The sequence below is a fragment of the Lithobates pipiens genome, unplaced genomic scaffold (assembly GCF_037356315.1).
Source record: "Lithobates pipiens isolate NorthernLeopardFrog02 unplaced genomic scaffold, aLitPip1_a1.2 Scaffold_28, whole genome shotgun sequence".
NCBI lineage: Eukaryota > Metazoa > Chordata > Amphibia > Anura > Ranidae > Lithobates > Lithobates pipiens.
The window spans coordinates 20,382,811-20,403,219 of NW_027507789.1; the positions used below are offsets into that span (position 1 = coordinate 20,382,811).

The window sequence follows — 20,409 nt, forward strand, 5'->3', positions numbered from 1 at the left end:
ACATAGATGTATCCCTAACCCCCCCCCCTTTTAACACCCCCCATTCCCCCTTTTTATACTATTTCCTCCCTCCTCTTCTTTTTATTTTATATTGAAATTTAGGTAAAAAAAATAAATAAAGAAGAAAAACAATATGAATAATACACACATAGATGTATCCCTGAACCCCCCCCCCCTTTTTAACACCCCCATTCCCCCTTTTAATACTATTTCCTCCCTCCTCTTCTTTCATTTTATTTTACATTGAAGTTTATGTAAAAAAAGAAAAAGAAAAAAAAATAGAAAAAAACAATATGAATAATACACACATAGATGTATCCCTGAACCCCCCCTCCCCCCATTTTTAACAACCCCCATGCCCCCTTTTAATACTATTTCCTCCTTCTTCTTCTTCTTTATTTTTATTTTGCATTGAAGTTTAGGTAAAAAAAAAAATTTAAAATAAAGAAGAAAAACAATATGATAGATGTATCCCTGACCTCCCCCCTTTTTAACACCCCCCATTTCCCCTTTTAATATTATTTCCTCCTCTTCTTTATTTTTATTTTGCATTGAAGTGTATGTAAAAAAAAAAAAGGAAATATGAATAATACACACATAGATGTATCCCTGAACCCACTCCCCCCCTTTTTTAACACCCACCCCCCATTTCCCCTTTTAATACTATTTACTCCTCTTCTTTATTTTTATTTTACAGTTTATGTAATAAAAAAAAAAATCTGAATAACACATAGATGTATCCCCGAAGTCCCGAACACAAGTGTGGAATATAAGACTACCCAATTTTTATTGGATTTCTGTATCCTACTTAGCCCTTGTACACACGGTGGGAGATTCCGTCGGAATGTGTCCGTTTGGAGCGTTTTGACGGATATTCTGACTGTGTGTGGTCTGCATCGGACTGTTTCCGTCTGAATATCCGTCGGACCAAATTTTCCAACTTGCTGGAAATATTTTCAGACAAAATGCTCCGATAGGACATACTCCGATCATGTGTAGAGAATTCCGATCGGACAAAATGCCACGCATGCTCAGATCAAATTCCTACATCAAAGCTATTGGCTACTAGCCTGAACGTAGTCCCGTCGTAACGAAATAATGTCATCACGTTCTGAACGATCGGATTTTCCGACAACTTCCGTGTGTATACAACAGTTTCGGACAAAATCCGACGGATTTGGTTGTCGGAATCTCCGACCGTGTGTACAAGGGTTAAGGAAAATTTTTTTTTTCCTTTTTTTTTTTTTTTTTTTTAATATAATGTATTTCGGTAAAGTATCCCCCTTGGTAATCATTAAGTAGACATCGTATCTTAAATGTATGCAACTGTTCTTTCTATAAACTGAACTTATTTGTCTATTGTAAATGTAAGCTTTTTTTTTTTTTTTTTTTTTTATATATATATATATTTGAAAACTTTAATAAAACAAGATTGAAACGAATCGTCTCACCAGTATGAATGGGGGGGGGGCTAAAATAATAGTCTGGGTTAGAAATTAAATTTTTCCATTTTATACTTACAGTTCAATGAAAGCTAGCTTTGGAAACAGGCAGCTAAAAATAGCCCTTCTGTGCCCAATTTATACCCCGAACCATAAGGTAGCTAATTATAGAAAAAATAATTTTTATTTATACAATTACATTCTCAAGTCAATTCTTTAAAAACAGAATAAATGCAGACAAAAAGTAATAAACTATAAAGGGAAAAAAAAATAAAAATAATAAACGCACGTCACAAAGTCTAATAGATACGAATGATTGCACAATTATTATTTTCTTTTTTTTTTTTAAATCGGTACCTCCCGTGGTCCCCAAGTCCTCTGTACACGCAATAAACAGACGTTAGCGCTGAGCCACAAATCTCAGTCTCTGTGTGTACACCAAGTCCGCTATGTACAATGCCAGGTTGATATGGGTGAAGATGGTGACCACTAGTTGGCTGTCCCATGGGCAGCGCCCCCAGTAACATTTGGCCGGTCTGGTTGGCGACCCGTATTTTGAATCGAAGCAGAACACCGGCCATATAACAGAAGCACTCAGGTACATCAGTATCGCAACCACCGTATAGATCACCACGGCGCGTTCAAAGGGGCAGCGTAGCGTCACCGCCCGTCCGGTGATGTTGAGAACGATCACCACCACAGTCACTGCAAAGCAAAAACTGTACACAGCCACGCACCACTGAGTGGCCACATACCTCTTGTATTGGCTTTCTGTAGCCAGAGCTCCGAAGATCACGCACGCCACGAAGGCCTGGACCACCTTCAGAAGCCCCGCTGCCGTGGCCATGTAGCTGCAGTGCATGCCGGGCTTGGCACGAGTCAAATACACCTCTATGGCGTAGACCAGGAACAAAAGCCCCGCGCAGATGCTGACCGCCAGTCTGTGGTTCCTGGTGCCGCAGTCGGACGACAAACAGTTTAGGGTGACGAAGTAGAGCGGGTAGATGACGCAGGCCGTGAGGGTCATGAGAGAAGCCAACATGGCAAAGGCCGCGGTGAAGTTCCCCCAGGAGAGGTTGCGTAGGCAGGACTGCAGCCTCGTGAAGTCGCAGATGACGATGAGGGTGGTGATCGCAAAACAGAAGCACCATACGAAGACGCAGAAGGTTCCATAGGCTGCGCTGAACCCGGCTCGGTGGAGGACCAGGCTGAAGGTGGTACATCCGAATAATAGTTGAAGCATGCGGACAATCCCGACTTTGGACCACACGGCCTGGACATTTAGATAAGCCCCTCCAGAATGGTCCATCGTTGGGTGAAGAACTGAAGGGGACCTTGGTCTCCGGGCTCCTCTACCAGTCTGTTTCTCTGGCTGGGCTGGTCACCTCCAGAATGACAGTATGACTGTGCAGAGATCCTCTCAGCATATTCCGAGTATAAATAGGAGGCAGTATTTATAGTGTTGGATGAAGTTCAGAACAGGCCCTTCGAGGGGATGAGATGGTTCCCCTTACAGACAAGCACATTCCAAAAGGTCCACCTGTCACAGCTCTCACATACCTCAAGTTGGATAATGATCTCAGACCATCTGATTTTGGGTAGACCAATAGTTGTTGTAGCTCTGATACGTGAAATGTTTATCTTTTATTTTTAGTAGACCATCTCGGTATGTATTGCATATGATTTAGCACACGATTTCACATTTACTAATTTACATTTGCTCATTCGTACCATAAATTGTGTCTAAGCATGCACAATTTTTTTTTTGCACATTCCTTAAACTTTCAGGAGGCTTCCCCTATGCCCTGGTTCACACCAGTGCGGCTTCGAAATAGCAACTACTTCAGCACGACTTCAAAGCCGCAGATTAGTGCGATTTTCACTGCCGATTTCATTGCGGCTTGCGATTTCATTTAACAGAAGTCTATGCAACTCACAATGAAATCGGGGGAAAAAAAAAAAAAAAGTAGTGGAGGGACCTTCATAAATCGCTGTGATGTGAGACTTGTCATGCAATTTGGAACTGTCAAATTGCATGACAAGTCGCACTGGTGTGACCCGGGGGCTTAGCCTATGAAACGTGCAAACAAGGCGCAGGCACGATTTTTCATATTGTATAAGCATGGTACTCTGGTACAAAGCGTTTTTCGTGAGCGTGAACGCATTTGCTAGATACATGGGGCTGCCATTAACCACTTGCTTACTTTTCCTCCTTCATTGATGTACGCTGATGGGCATTGATAGGCTGTACTGATGGGCACTGAAGGGCACTAATAGGTGACACTGATGGGTGGCAGTGATGGGCACTGATTGACACTGGTAAGTGACACTGATAGGCAGCACTGCTAGGCAGAACTGGCACCACTGGTGGACGTTGATAGGTGACATTTGTGGGCACTGATGTACTGTGGGCACTGATTGCTGGCATTGGCAGGCAGTACTGGTGGGCACAGAGGCTCTTCCTCTTCGGGACCGATGTCGATTCAAACAGAAGCCGCCTATCTGCTTTTTTTCTTCTCCCGCTGTTAGCGGGAGAAGAAAAAAAAAGATCGGATTATCGAGCCCCTGTTTACATCACGTGATCAGCTGTCATTGGCTGACAGCTGATCATGTGATAAGGGGACCGGGATCTGTGATCACCCGAGTGTAATTGACGCGTTCTCAGGTAGTCTGCCTGCTGTATGTAAACAAGGCAGACTGTTAATCTGCCAGAGGGGAAAATGGAGATCTTGTGTTCCCGCTAAGCAGAAACACAGATCTCTGTTTTCCGCCAGTCAAACCACCTCCTAGGGACACACTTAACCTTTTCATTGCCCCTGTTAATCCTTTCCCTGCCAGTGTCATTAGTACAGCGACTGTGCATTTTTTTTTTTTTTAGAACTGTAATGATGTCACTAGTCCCAAAAAGTGTTAAAAATGGTGTCCTATTTGTCCTCCACGATGTTGCAGTCTCGATAAAAATCGATGATCGCCACTAATAAATAAATAAAATTCCATTAAAAAAATGCCATAGTTTGTGGACGCTATAACTTTAACTTTTGTGAAAACTAATCAATAAACGCTCATTGGGATTTTTTTATTTATTTATTTTTTTGCTGGATAGATTTTAAAGCAGAAAGTAAAAAAAAAAAATAGTTTTTTTTTTTTTTTTCAAAAAATGTTGGGTTTTTTTTTGTTGATAGCGCAAAAAATAAGAACCGCCGAGGTTATCAAATGCCACCAAAAGATAGCATTTTTTGGGTTCAGCGTCGCACCACCACGCAATTGTCAGTTAAAGTAACGCAGTACCGCATCGCAAAAAATGGCCTGGTCATTAACGGGGGGCTAAAATCTTCTGGGGCTGAAGTGGTTAGTTTGCATACTTTTAGTGACTATATAGTTAATTTCAGCAAAAAAAGAGCAGGCACCCCCTTGCCCTTTGCTGATGTGATTCTGGCAGGCCTGCGCCTTTTATAGATATACATATTTCTAGAAAATATTTATTTGATACAAAAAAATAAAAAAATCATATCCCATTAGAACAGCACATCACATTTGCGGTAATTAAAAGGTGAGTCTAAATAAATGTTTAGCAAAGCAGAGCTGGCTTTATTCAAACAGAGCAATAGTAGTGGATTTAAAGCTGAACTCCAGGCCAATCAAATATCATCTAAATACATTTATCACATGTATTCTTCTATGAATCTTGGAGTGCTTTGTGTATTTCTTCCAGATCAGTGCAGTACGTGAAACTTTGTTTCTGTGATAAAGACCGCTCCCTGCCGCTCTCCCTCCTTGTGCAGGGTGACCGGCCTGGTCTCCGCCCCCTGCTGTAGTTTTCTGCATGCAGTCTTAAGTGGGTGGAGACTGCTGGGCCCCTCCCACAGCTCTGCTCTCTGCACAGTGATGTCACTGCTACTTTTACAAGGAAGTATCTGGGTTTCCAAAGACATTTAGTGCACACAAAGTGGACTTATTTTCTTTTGACCAAAATTGTTTGCGCCTGCAATTCGGCTTTAAATGTAATCAATATTAAACTTTTTTTTTTTTTTTAACACTTCTGAGCAACACTCCTGTGTGTGTGCATGCCCACAAGATGTGCTTGTCTCCCGGCTCCTGAGTGTACCATTGTCAAATATTTATTTCAGGTACTTGTATAGCACCATCATCAATTTGAGCAGCAATTTTACATATAAACTATACTACTAAAAATATTGGGACACCTGCCTTTACACTTAGCCCGTAGGGTTCAATATGGAGTTGGCCCACCCTTTTTGCAGCTATAACAACTCTAAGGCCGCGTACACACGCGGGGACTGTTCGCCCAACTTTGTCCGTCAAACAGTTTCGGCAAACAGTCCGCTCAAAATTAGCATGGACGGACATGGCCACACACGACGGATGAACAGTTTGCTGAAACCGTGCGCGATGACGTGAACGGCACGTACGACGGGACGAAAAATACGACGTCCTATACACTGCATTATAACTTTCGGCGTGAAAATCCTTTCTGAGCATGCGCGCAACTTTGTTTGACGAACAAGCCTACACACGCGGGGACTGTCCGCTGAAACAAGGTTTCAGCGGACAGTTTTTCGGAATTTCCGAAAAACCTTGTTCAGCGGACTGTTCGCTGAAACTGTCCGCTGAAAGCCCACACACGAGCGGACTGTCCGCTGAAACTTGGTTTCAGCGGACAGTTTCAGCGAACAGTCCCCGCGTGTGTACGCGGCCTAACTCTTCTGGGAAGGCTGTCCACAAGGTTTAGGAGTGTGTCTATGGGAATGTTTGGTGATTCTTCCAGAAGCCCATTTGTGCGGTCAGGCACTGATGTTGGACGAGAAGGCCTGGTTTGCAGTCTCTGCCCTAATTTACCCCAAAGGTGTTCTATCGGGTTGAGGTCAGGACTCTGTGCAGGTCAGTCAAGTTCCTCCACCCGAAACTCACTCATCCATGTCTTTATGGACCTTGCCTTGTGTGCAGTCATGTTGGAACAGGAAGGGGAGATCCCCAAACTGTTCCCACAAAGTTGGAAGCATGAAATTGTCCAACCCAAACTGTTCCCACAAAGTTGGAAGCATGAAATTGTCCAAAATGTCTTGGAATGCCGATGCCTTAAAGCGGTTGTCTTGGCCGCTTGGTGATTTTTACCTACAGGTAAGCCTATAATAAGACTTACCTCTAAGTAAAAGAAAAAATCTCCTAAACCCGCACGGTTTAGGAGATATCACCCTGCATGCAGCCACTGACGTTAGCAGCGCATGTGCTCTGGAGGTCCGGCGTATCGCGCCAGAACTTTAGAGCTCCTTGCCGGAACAGAGGGCTCCCACAGCCACTCACCACGCCAGAAGAAACATGTCTGCCCCCTCAGCGGTGACTGGGCGCCACTGCGGGGGCTTCGTTTTTAAGGTATTTCATAATGTCCTAGTATGAGACACATACTAGGACATTATGCTATGGTTATGCAGGTTCTCTTTCAGTGGTTTACTACTTTAATCGCTTGTCGACCAGCCGCTGTCATTATACGGCGGCAAGTTGACACGGCTGCACGAATCGCCACAGGTGTACATTGGCTGCTTTAAGAGAGATAGGAGGCGTGCGCTCCCACGGCACGATGCCAGAGCTGATGCGCATGGCCGGTAGCCGCAATCACTCCACAGAGAGCCAGAACGGGGATCTGTATGTAAAAACACACACAGATCCCCATTCTGACAGGGAAATAGAGCGAGATCGTCTGTTCCTAGTGATCAGGAACAGCGATCTTTCTTCTCCTCCAGGTCAGTCCCATCCCCCCACAGTCCCCCCACAGTTCTAAACACCTCCCTAGGGAACACTAAACCCCTTCTCTGCCAGTGACATTTATACAGTAATCAGAGACTATTTTTGGCTCTGATTTCTATATAAATGTCAATGGTCCCCAAAAAAATAAATAAAAAAAAAAGTCAAGTGTCCAATCTGTCTGCTGCAATGTCGCAGTCCTGCTAAAAAAAAAAAAAAAAAAAAAAAAAAAGAAAAAAAAAAAAAAAATCGCAGATCGCCGCCATTACTAGTAAAAAAATTAAATAAATAAAAAAAATGCCATAAATATATCCCTTATTTTGTAGACGCTATAACTTTTGTGCAAAAAAAAAAAAAAATTGGGGGGATATTTATTATAGCAAAAAAAAATTTTTTTTCCCCAAAATTGTCGCTCTTTTTTTGTTCATCGCGCAAAAAAAAATATAAAAAACAAAAAAAACCCGCAGGGGGTGATCAAATACCACCAAAAGCAGATTAAAGATAAGACAACATCGTTATAGTAATTCATTTCACTGTGAGGAAGAATATGATAAACAGAAGAGATGTTGTATAGTTGTACTCATATGCAATGTTGTATTAGTATCCTTGTTAAAAATAAAGATATAGATATATCTCTATATTATATATATATATCTATCTATCTATCTATCTATATCTAATATATATCTAATATATATCTAATATATATCTAATATATATCTAATATATATATATATATATATATATATATATATATATATATATATATATATATATATATATATATATATATATATATATATATATATATATATATATATATCTCTATATATCTATATCTATATATCCCTCCAAAAGAAAACTTTATTTGTGGTGGAAAAAAATAAAAATAAAAATAAAAGGGACATAAAGTTTGGGGGCAGCATTGCACTTCCGCGCAATTGTCAGTTAAAGCGACGCAGTGCCGTATGGCAAAAAGTGCCCCGGTCATTAGGGGGCAAATCCTTCCGGTCCTCAATTTGTTAAGGCACCATTCACACTTCTGCAACTTGTCCTGCAACTTGGGACTGAAAAGTCACACCCCATGATTTCCGAAGAGTACCGTTCATATCTGTGCGACTTCAAAGTAGTCCCTGCACTACTTTGCTCTGACTTTGATGCGACATGAGGTCCATAGACCTCAAAATTACACAGGCATTGCTTCAAGACACTTCAAAGTCGCGCCACTTTCAGGTCGCACAAGTGAGAATGGGGCTTAAGAGTTCCCTTCACTGGAACTAAGGGGCCAAGCCCAACCCCTGAAAAAACAACGCCATGCCGTAATCCCCCCCTCCACCAGATTTGGGACTTTAATAATTCAATTTGTAATAAAAAAATAAAAAATAAAAAAGTAGACAGACACACAGTATAGAAAGTTCTCCTTTTTTTATTTAATGAGGGAATAGTTTCCATGATACAGGACATGCAGGTTCTATTTACAACTGTACACGGGGCAGCTCTCCTGCCCTCATTCATAAATAGGATTTACAAACTCCAATAAATAACACGGCTCCCCCACAAACGAGGTTTGTTTGCTTAGTTTTATAAAAAATATATCTTACAAAAAAAAAAAAAAGTACCTAAAAATGTATCCTCTATAGTTCTTGCAGACTAAAAGTCACTATTCAGAAGGGAAATTCCTGCTCATCACACGCCACGCCTTTATTTACTAAGGCAGAGGGCATTAGGGCTCATGTACAAAACCAACGGCATGCGCGCAGCGCATGTACGGTACACGGTACATGCGCTGCGCGCCATGCGTTGGCTTTCTGTACATGAGCCTAATGCCCTCGCCATAGTAAATACAAAGGAAGCCTGGCCGCTGTGATGAGCAGGCAAGTCACCAATCTGAATAGTGCCTTTTAGCTCTGCAAGAACTATTGTACATTTTAGTTACTTTTTTTTTTTTTTAGAACTTTATTAAAATGTCTCACGTGACATTTCAATAAGGCTACGTTCATGTGCACATGAGTTTTTTTCGCACATTACCATTCGTTGCGTAGGGCAGCCCATTCGTTTGAATAGGCAGCCTACCACATACAAATTGCACCAACGAACCGCATTTTTTTTCTTTTTTTGAAAGATCGGGCCGCACCAAAACACATGGTACTTTGTTACCATGTCTTTTGGTATGCGATTTTGTACGCATCTTAGCAAGGTGCGTCGGAGCGCCAGTCAACATTAATGGCACGACCATGCACCTGCAAAAGAGATGCACTTTTTGCACACTGCAGGAACATACAACATTTTGCATGTGTTGCTGCGTCACACAAAAACGCAAACCTAGCCTACATTGTATTGGCCACTGAACACATCACATCACACCATATTGCGCTGAAAAAAAAAAAATAAAATAAAAAAAAAGTACTATATGCCATATTCTCAGTACACACTGCAGCACCCTGGGGGGGGGGGGGGGGGGGGAATTGGCCTGATGGCGAACAAGTCTTTTTACCTTTGTCTTGCTTTGAAACGGTGCTTCCCAACACACCTGGTGGGAACGGGTCCTGTGTGCTGTGGCTCAAAAAATAAAAAGCCAGTGTGGTCCTATGCAACCAATTAGGTATCACTTTTCATTAATATGGCTATATCAATTTATGGAAGACTAATGCCGCGTACACACGAGCGGACTGTATGGCGTACTTAGTCCGTCATACAATCCGACGGACAGTCCGTCATACTTTCCACTGAACGGACTTGACCACACACGGATGCACAAACAGTCCGACGAAAGCTTGCGCGATGATGTGTACAGCACGTACGATGGGACTAGAAATAGGAAGTCCAATACACAGCAAAGCACCCTTCCGCCGTGTAAATCCTTTCTGAGCATGCGTCATTCTTAGTCCGTCCGACTAGCATACTGACGAGCGGATTGTCCGCTGAAACCAAAGTATGACAGACAGAATTTCGAAAAATCCGAAATTCTTAGTACGCCGGACTGCACGCTGAAAAAGTCCGCTGAAGCCCACACACGAGCGGACTGTCCGCTGAAATGTGTTTCGACGGACTAAGTACACCATACAGTCCGCCCGTGTGTACGCGGCATAAGGCTGCATTCACACCTCTGCGTTTTGAAGCGCGGACAGATTTGCAGCGATTCTGCATGCAATTTCAAAGCGGCGAGGTGTGACTGACAAATCGCAGAACGCACATTTGAGGTGCCATTCATTTGAATGGCACCTAAAATGATGGTCCAGTTCTGCCGCGATTGTCAGGCGGTATATCACGCTGCAATCACGGCAACCTGCATTGCGTGAATCACGTCGCCCAAAAGTAGCTCCTGAACTTTTTTTTGGGTGACACGATTCACGCAATGGGGATTACAGCGCAATTTATTGTGCGACAATCACGTCAGAACCACACCGAGATTTTAGGTGCCATTCAAATAAATGGCATCTCAAGTGTGCGTTCTGTGATTTGTCATTCACAGCTCGCCGCTTTGAAATCGTGGGCAGAATAGTGGCAAATCTGCCTGCAATTCAAAACGCTGAGGTGTGAATGCAGCCAGAAATTTGATTGGTTGGTGTAGGCTGCAAAATCTTTTTTTTTTCTGGCCTCATTCCCACTGGTAATGACATACTTGGGAATATACGCATTTATAGGACATTTATAAATGCATACAAAGAGGTTTGTAATTTAACTCACTTTTGAATATGTTCAGTTTAGCAAAAAAAAAAAAAGAAGAATTCTGTGCATGCAGGGGCAGATTATCTACTCTGTACGCGTTTATAAACGCATGTATTTTTAAACACAAGTGAAATGATCTTGACGTATAACATTTTTTCATACATACTAGATCAATTTCTCTGCAGCAGCCACCTTTGGCAGCATTTAAAATTGCAATAATGCTTTATACTTGGAATCATATTTTGACTGCGAGGTACAGCTTCCCCTCCTTCTGTACAAATTTACCTATTACATCAACATGAGGATGGGGGACGGCCATGGGGCACAACAGCAGTCCAACTGGCACACAGGCAAAAAAAACAAAAAAAAAACAAAAAAAAAAAAACAGACAGGACCACCATTAGCCCCCATGGCCATTCCGCATCCATTGAGAAAATGCGCACTAGGAAAGGATAAGAACAGTGAAAATATGTCAACTGTAATTGATGAGGATTATGGAGGCAAGGAAGGTAGTGGCTGAGTTTTCTTTTAAAAAGTGAGCCCATCCTATAAAACCCAAATTCAGGCAAAATGTTGGGGGGTGGGGGGGAGGGGGCTGGTTAATCAGGGAATATCTTGCCGTGTCCCGGTTTGGGAAATTTCCCCTTACTTGTCAGGACAGAAAGGGATTAAAATGTCTCCAGTAGTGACAATAAAAAACATTTTTAGTAGTGCAAGTGAGGAACATCTCACAAGGTTTTTGACTGCTGCCTGTGCTTTTTTTTGTCCTACTAGCAGCTGCACTTCTCGTTTCCTCTATGGGCATCTCAGGAACAGGAAATGGAGTTACAGACCGAAATAAAAATTTTAAATGAACTTAAATTTCAAAACTTATATTGGTTGGAGTTAAGAGTTAAAAATATATCCAAATATTCTATGCCACTGGGCCTCATGGCCTAAAGGAGGTCATACACATAGTTGATAAGAGTGTTCCTAGAGGAGTGAGAGTCCTCAAAAAAGACCAGGGCACTGACCAGTTTTTGAATTAATGGTCTTTGTCTGCTTGGTTCCCATCCTCTGACAATGCAACTGGCCTCCATTTTGTCAGGCCAATCTTTTTTGATATGGCCCCAAGCCGATTTTATTTTTTACAAGAACGCAAGCCTTTGCCTCAATACTCAACGTCCACATAATCTTATATTTTTCTATCACAATCAGTTTTTTCTATGAAGATCAGATATTGTCACCCCTATAATCCTCTACTTTCCTTAAAAGGACAGATAAACTCCAAATACACATTTATGTTGTGTAAAAAACCCGCTAGTTTGTGAGAGTTCACCTATGCGTACATTTGAGATATTGGTCATTGCTTTTTGTGATGTTGGTTTACCAGCCCTTGAAGTTGCTCCTTCACGGTTTGAGTTAAAAGAACCCCTCCTATAAATATAACTCCCCTCCTCCCCCTGAATAATGGACTTTTTGCCCCCTGTCACTAGCTGCTCAGCACTCCCAGCAGCTTGCCTGGCTCCATGCCTTGCTGACTGGCCATTTTCTGAACATCAAAACCGAGGTGCATGAGGAACTGGACCACACTTAATTCTTGACCCGTGTAGTGGTCCCTGATGGAAGGGCAGGTGGGGTTACATTGTGGCCAGGGGCAGCTGTCCATTAAGTGGTAGGGGCAACCCTTTAAAGGAGTCTTGCTGTTCTTGTTGTTTTCTTGAAGGCTACGGTCCCAGCAGTGCAGAGCGCGGGGGAGAGAGGTACCGCGAACCTGAACTTCCGTCCAGTGACTGAAAATAAAGATATACAGTGCAAACGTTACATTTGGTCTTAAAACCACTAAAGCCAATAATACATGAAAGTATCTAAAGCAACAACTTTTGGTTTTGGATAGAGAAGGAAATTGTTAAAACTCTGGTCAGTTTCCCATCGAGGAGATGTTCCTTTAGGCCTGGTTCACACCTATGCATTTTTTTATTGTGTTTTCAGTTTTGCAGAAACACACTATGGTCCATTTAACATGGTTTCCTATGGATGTAGTTCACATCTGTGCATTTTATGGAAAGGGTCAGGGATTTATTTTTTCTGGTTTTTGGTTCCATAGACTTCAATTGATCAAAAAAAAAAAAAGTGTATTGAAAAATGCATCTGGAATAAGCAAACTGCAGCCTGCATAGGTGTGGACCAGGCCTTACTTCTGTCTGGAGACACAACAGCCAATACAAGGAGATCTCTGGTAAGAAAGGAAATCCTCTTTAAAGATAGAGGTCACAAGAACAGGCGTCCAAATAGGAAGACCTGCACCCTATTCCTGTTTTGGTAACTCAATTTTTTAGATTCTCCTGCGCTTTCATTCTTAGTGACAATGGGTCTCCAAATAGGGTTCTCCAGACTCCCTGGGTTTGCTCATTCTGCCAGAGACTTCCAAACTTAATCCAGCCCCCCTGGACTCACTAGCCTCAGGGCCGTCTTTAAGGCAGGGCAAAAGGGGCAGCTGCCCTAGTCCCCGTAATTGTTGTGGGGCCCAAAGCAGCTGCCTCATACTTGCCAACTATCCCAGTTTAAATTCCCTCCTCCCTTGAAGTTTTAGTCCCTTCCTGTGTCCTGATATCTCAGTGTGAAGTGCTGCCACTAATGCTGCCCAGCTCTGCCCTATTGTGTACAGATGACTCACCTGCAGACCCTGTGTTTACATGTAAATAACCGGCATTCATATGTAAATAGCAGCAACATGCATATGTAAATAGCTGAGGCCAGCAGCATTCATATGTAAATAATGGTGGCATTCATATGTATATCATGCTCCCTGCAGTGAGGAGAAGATGTGCTGTAACCTATAGCAACCAGTGAGCAGTATTACTGTACAGTAATCTCTAGCAGCCAATCAACAAACATAAATCATGTGCTGTAACCTCTAGCAACTAATCAGTGAGCCTTAATGTGTGCTGTAACCTCTAGCAACCAGTCAGTAAGCGGTAATGATATGCTGTAATCTCTGGCAACCAATCGCAATCGCTGCCTGATCTGATACAGTAAACTGATTTTAAGTTTAGCTGCTATTTATTGTATGTCTCAGAGAAGGTGGAGAGCGAAATTGCATGGGGGGCCCCCAAGAAAATGTTTGCCCTGGGTCCAATCAATATTAAAGACGGCCCTGACTAGCCTCCTTAGTTTTCTCAGCCTCCCAGGCCCGCAAAGCTGACCTGACCTTCCCTTGGGCAAAAAGTACCCCCACAAAAGGATAGAGTCTCTGATAGGAGACCTGGTTGTTCCTGACAGGGGTCTGCCTTCGCACAGCAACAACTGCCCTGAGCTATGCTCAAGCCTGGCTTATATTGATCCTGACCGCCTGTGCATTCACACAGGCTGCAGGCAACTAGAAAAGCCGGGACACAGGATTGAAGGTTCCGTCCAATCCAAGGCACTTCAGAACCTTCAAACTCCAAGCCGCCCCGATATGGAACTATCAAATCTGGAGAAAACAGCACAGCTGTCTCCATTCACAGTAAACATGCCAGAGGTTCAAACGGCACCTTCCAGAATCTTGTGTCCAGGGGGGGACTGACAACTCATGGGGTCTCTGGGCAATCAGAGATTATGAGGCCACACAGTAGACACAAACACACACAATATACAATCACACAGTATACACAGACATGTTTCTATTGGCTGAGAAGGTACTGGAGAGGTGGGGCAGCTATAATCTCAGGATTTTTAGACCAAAATGTCGTCGGTAAGGGACATTTCAGAGACGGATGTAAAAAAAAACAAAAACACATTTTTACATACTGTCCCTGGTTTTACTGAGGCTGGCAACCCTGATGGGGCCCCCTAGTGGCATGGAGCCCTCGGGCAGTGGCCCAATGGTCAGTCCGCCCCTGCTTGTGTCCTTTTTACACCAATTTACTACACTTTTATTCACCGTGGCAGGGCCTTACACTGTCACACGTTCTATTACATATGCCTTTTAGGGAAAATTTGTTTATGAACGTTATTACTACTAATTTGTTTTAGTAATTGTATTTTAGACACTGCACTTTATTGTATTGATTTTTTAAAATAGTTAGATCTCTATAGACATCTGTATTTTTTAACCTACATAACTATGTATCCTTCGATAGCCAAGCCCTGCAACCACCAAGCAAAAACATTTGAAGATATGCAGCCATGATATACTATCTGTCTCTACTGTCTACATGACTATAATTAGAGCACATGGAGAATATGTATTTTACTTCCATAGTACAGACCAGGGTTTCTCAACTGGAGTTCCACCAAAATCCAGGGATTTATATCCACTCAATGGTTGCTTCAATGCCTTGCTTGCCTGCAATTTTTTTAAAATTTAGAATTATACTACACTTTTTAATTCTATTTCTAATTTAATTTTAATCTACAACTCACAGTCAATAAGCTGTAGATTAAAATATAATGTTAGGAGTTGCTTGAGAAGTTCTTTTTTTCCACTTTCAGACCGGACCATTTTGCTGGTCAAAGACCAGACCACTTTTTGCGATTCGGCACTGCGCCGCTTTAACTGACAATTGCGCGGTCGTGCGACGTGGCTCCCAAACAAAATTGACGTCCTTTCCCACAAATAGAGCTTTCTTTTGGTGGTATTTGATCACCCCTGCGGTTTTGATTTTTTGCGCTATAAACAAAAATAGAGCGACAATTTTGAAAAAAAACGCATTATTTTTTACTTTTTGTTATAATAAATATCCCCCAAAAATATATAAAACATTTTTTTCCCCTCAGTTAAGGCCGATACGTATTCTTCTACTTATTTTTGGTAAAATAAAAAAAAATAAAAAAATAAATCGCTTACAAAATGGGGATAGTTTTATAGCATTTTTATTAATAATTTTTTATTATTTTTTTTTACTAGTAATGGCGGCGATCAGTGATTTTTATTGTGACTGCGACATTGTGGGGGACCCATCGGACATTTCTGACACATTTTTGGGACCATTGTCATTTATACAGTAATCACTGCTATATAAATGCAGTGATTCCTGTGTAAATGACACTGGCAGTGAAGGGGTTAACCAGTGGGTGGCAGTGTAGGGGTTAAGTGTTCCTAGGGGTGTGTTACTAACTGTTGGGGGGTTGGGCTTTCAACCCTGAATCACATGGAGCAGAGATCAGCGTCACTAGTTGCTAGGCAGAATGGAGAAATGCTGTTTACGCGGCATTTCCTCCATTCAGCCGTCCCGTGAGACAATCGCGGGGATGCCCGCGGCGATCGAGTCCACGGGTCCCGCGACCAGACTCACGGGGGTCCCGACCAGCGTGGGAGCGTGCCGCCGGGGGCGCCCTCCCAATGGCAGGGCGGCATTGAATATTGGACGTACATGTACGCCAATATGCCTGCCCGTGCCATTCTGTCGACGTACATCGTCGTGCGCTGGTCGGGAACCGGTTAAGGGTTCTTCTAACATAAAAAGATTCAGAAAATGAAGTATAGACATTATCGTCAATGTTTTTCAAAGAACACGATTGGGTACTGCCTGTGATGCCTTTTTTTTTCATCAGGACAAGTTTTTGGGCTGCATCTTCTTTGAAGGTCCGAGCAGGATTTTAGTACTGCTCAGATTTTAGAAGGCAATATACCCTTCAAAAGCCTTCATGAATTTTCAACTGTGAAAAAAAAATTTAAATATATACAGTGGGGGAATTTATTATTTGATTCCCTGCAGATTTTGCAAGTTGGCCCACTTACAAATGTAGCAAGGTCCCAGGCCTCCTTCAGTCTAATGAGAACCTCCAGGGCCAGAGATAGCCCACATCCTTCTGTATATGGTGGGTTGTGAGGCATAGTGGGTGCGAGGTAAATAAAGTTATTGGGAGCCTGACACTTCTTGAGTGCAAAAGAGATGTTTATTTCTCTTACAAACTTTTTTGGGAGAAAGAGGGTTAGGGCCAGGACACCCTTGAGTAGTTGCAAGTTCAATTAGTAGACTCAGACTATAATAGGAGGACAGCCGTGCAGGGAAAGGCCTCCAGCAAGAAGCCACATCTGCATGTGCAGGAATGCTGTCTCCCATGGCAACAGTCTTTAACAGTTCACCTTCTCTACAACTTCTCCTTGTAGTTCTTCAGCACACTGAGCTCCTGATCTCTCACTAGACCATCTGATTAACTGGCACTGAATCCCTTGAGCTCCTCCAATCTTCACGGTGGTATCTTCCTCAAGCATCACCCCAGCCTCTGCTGGGTCCCTAGCTTGGCACTCCCGATACTTCTCAAGCTTCACTCCACTGGCCCGTTTGGTCCCTGGCTTTAAAAACAAGGCTGCTCTGCTAGCGTCACCTCCACTGGCTGGGTCCCTGACTTGATTACCGCCTGAAGGTTCCGATTCTCTACCATGCCCATTCAGTCAAAATACTGCTCTGGTAATTGCTTCAGTTACTCACTGTGGTCCCTGGTAATAAGGTAATTGGTAATTAGTGGCGACAGCTTCCCTTCTACCCCCGACCACTGACACGTTCTCCGGCTGGCAAAACCGTTACTTCTAGTTGGACTGCAAGCTGCAATCCCAACCCTGCACTGCTCTCTTGCTTTTGGATAGGCTCTCAGACAGCCAAGCAGCCAGACACCCCCGGGATAAGCCCAATCTCCGGCCTAGCAGCCCACGGCACACGGCACATCCAGCAGACAGCTGTTCAGGTAGCACAGAATCTAGATCACCTGACTCCACCAGAATATATAGGCCCCACCAGTAGGCCAAGGGATTCAAGAAAACCCCTGCCCATTAGCTGAGATACCCTATATACCCATAATGTGACCTTAGGTTGCCCTTCTCATATCAAGTACCACCAAGTACCCAGCCAACTAGCGGTAATGGTGGCAACAATGCCAAACTTAAGGAGAGATCAATGGATCTCTATCAACCAGGATAACTACTCCTGTTCAGTAAATATGTGAGGAGCATCCCCGCCTAAACTCCAGGATGCTACACAAAGAAATGAAGGGTCTATAATTTTTTTTAGCATACGTGTATTTTAAAAATGATGTAGACAGAATATCAACCTAAGTATTTGATTCCCAGGCAAAACAGGAGTTAGGACTTGGAGAAATCCTTGTTGGCAAGCACAGAGGTGAGACGTCTCTTGTAGTCGCTTACCAGGTTTCCACACATCTCAGGAGGGATTTTGGTCCACTCTTCTTTAAAGATCTTCTCTAAATCCTTAAGGGTTCTTAGTGGTCCCTTGGTAACTCGAAGTTTCAGCTCCCTCCATACATTTTCTATAGGATTAAGGTCTGGAGACTGGCTAGGCCACTTAATTTGCTTCTTTTTAAGCCACTCTTGTTGCCTTGGCGATATGCTTTGTGTCATTGTCATACTGGAAAACCCATCCATGACCCATCTTCAGTTTTTGGGCTGAAGTAAGAAGGTTCTCATCCAAGATTTTACAATACATGGCTCTGTCCATTGGCCCCTCAATGCGGCAAGTTGGCCTGTACCTTTAGCAGAGAAACAGCCCCAAAGCATAATGTTTCCACCTCTGTGCTTGACTGTAGTGATGGTGTTCTTAGGGTCATAGTCAGCATTTTTTCTTCCTCCAAACACCGCGAGTCGAGTTAATGTCAGAGTTCAATGTTGGTCTCATCTGACCACAGCGCTTTCTCCCAATCCTTCTCTGAATCATTTAGATGTTCATTGGCAAACGTCAGACAGGCCTGTACGTGTGTGCATTCTTAAAGAAGAGGACCTTGAGGACGCTGTAGGATTTCAATCCATGGTGGTGTATTGTGTTCCCAAAGGTTTGTTTGGTGACTGAGGTCCCAACTGCCTTGATCATTCACAAGTTCCTCCCATGTAGTTCTGGGCTGATCCCTCACTTTTCTCATGATCATCCTCACCCCATGAGGCAAAATTTTACATGGAGCTCCAGACCGAGGGTGATTGATGGTCATTTTGTATTTCTTCCATTTTTGAAAAATGTGCACCAACAGTTGTCTCCTCCTCACCAAGCTTCTTGCTGATGGTCTTGTAGCTCATTTCAGCCTTGTGCAGGTCTACAATCTTGTTTCCGGACCTCCTTTGACAGCTCTTGCCCATGATGGTGAGTTTTGAAAGAAAGATTCTGTGGACAGATGTCTTTTATACATGTAACAAATTGTCGTTAGGAGCACCTTCTTACATTGACAGGACTAATCTGTGTACCACATGAGCACATAATGTAGTCTGTGGAAGCCAGAATTATTGTTGGTTACTTGGGGGATCAAATACATATTTTACTCACTGAAATGCAACGCAATTTATAACATTTGTATCGTGGTGTTTTTTTTTTATTTTTTATTTTTTTTTATGGCTTTTTGGTTGATAGTCTGTCTCTATCATTTAATATACACCTATGATAAAAAGGATAGACCCTTCATTTTATTTATAAGTGGGCAAACGTACAAAATCTGCACAATTATTTTCCCCACCGTATATTCGACAGTATTAGTTTTTGCAAGTGCACTTATACGTCCAGTATCAAAAGCACATTCAGCGGCTTACGTCATTTGATTTGCATTAGGTGGACCAACTTTGCTATAATTTAAACAAGGCGGAACTGGATGCAGATAACCTCTCTCACCCCCAACGACCAGCAGAGGGCGCTGTCCTCCAACAATAAATGGACTAGGCGCTAGCATGTGTTGAAATAGCAAGGTCTACTTACTTGGCAGTGTGTTGTACTACACAGGAGCACCATCTGCTGGCCTATGAATTACTGATGACAGAATATGCTGATTATAGTAATTCCAAGTGGAATAATGCCATTTTACAGGTTTTTTTTTTTAAAATAAACTTTGTTGCCATTTAAAGAAAAATGTAACAAGCAAAGAAAACAACGCCTGTCCTACACCACCACCACTACTACTCTACTTTGGTGCAGATGTAAGCTTGTTGAAGGGTCTTCATTTTCTGGTGCCACTTATATTTATGCTGGTTGCCTGGTCCCCCTGTTACCCTCTTCCTTCCACCAGCCCCTGTGCCCTGTGGGAGAGAAAACCACACAGGGAAAAGGGAAGGGAACACCAACATCCAATGCTCCTGGAAGTGTTGGATTCTTAACATTCTGGTACAATATTTGAGTTAAAACCAAATTAAGAGCCCATTCACACAGGGGCAACACGACTTGTAGGCGACTTGATCAGGCTACTTGGACACGACTTGACAGCGGCGACTTGGGACGACTTCAAAACGACTTGTGATGACTTCAAGCGCGACTTGGGACGACTTACAAGTCGCCCCAGGCCAGGCGACTTTTGCCGCGGCCAAGCAGAGAATGAGCTCAAGGGGAAACTCCACGGCAAATTTCTGAAAAAAATTTGGCGTGGGTTCCCCCTCCGAGAGCATACCAGGTCCTTAGGTCTGGTATGGATTCCAAGGGGAACCCCCTACGCCGAAAAAACGGCGTGGGGGTCCCCCCCAGATCCACACCAGACCCTTATCCGAGCACGCTACCCGGCCGGCTAGGAAAGGGGGTGGGGACGAGCGGGCGGCCCCCCCCCTCCTGAGCCGTACCAGGCCGCGTGCCCTCAACATGGGGGGGGTGCCTTGGGG

At 43.2% G+C, this 20,409-nt stretch overlaps 2 protein-coding genes across 2 annotated transcripts in view; both read right to left on the reverse strand.

Moving 5' to 3' along the window:
• Positions 1–1,600: 1,600 nt before the first annotated feature.
• MYADML2 (myeloid associated differentiation marker like 2) lies at positions 1,601–2,856 on the reverse strand. The gene has a single exon (XM_077458447.1). It carries the CDS (start codon positions 2,749–2,751, stop codon positions 1,843–1,845), a length of 909 nt encoding a protein of 302 aa, XP_077314573.1. The 5' UTR covers positions 2,752–2,856; the 3' UTR covers positions 1,601–1,842.
• A 6,281-nt stretch (positions 2,857–9,137) lies between these two features.
• Positions 9,138–20,409, reverse strand: part of NOTUM (notum, palmitoleoyl-protein carboxylesterase) — a 78,618-nt gene continuing 67,346 nt past the window's right edge. The window contains exon 12 of the mRNA XM_077458860.1: positions 9,138–12,640. Within this exon, the coding sequence (XP_077314986.1) occupies positions 12,340–12,640 (301 nt within the window). The 3' untranslated portion in view covers positions 9,138–12,339. The remainder of the gene's footprint in view (positions 12,641–20,409) is intronic.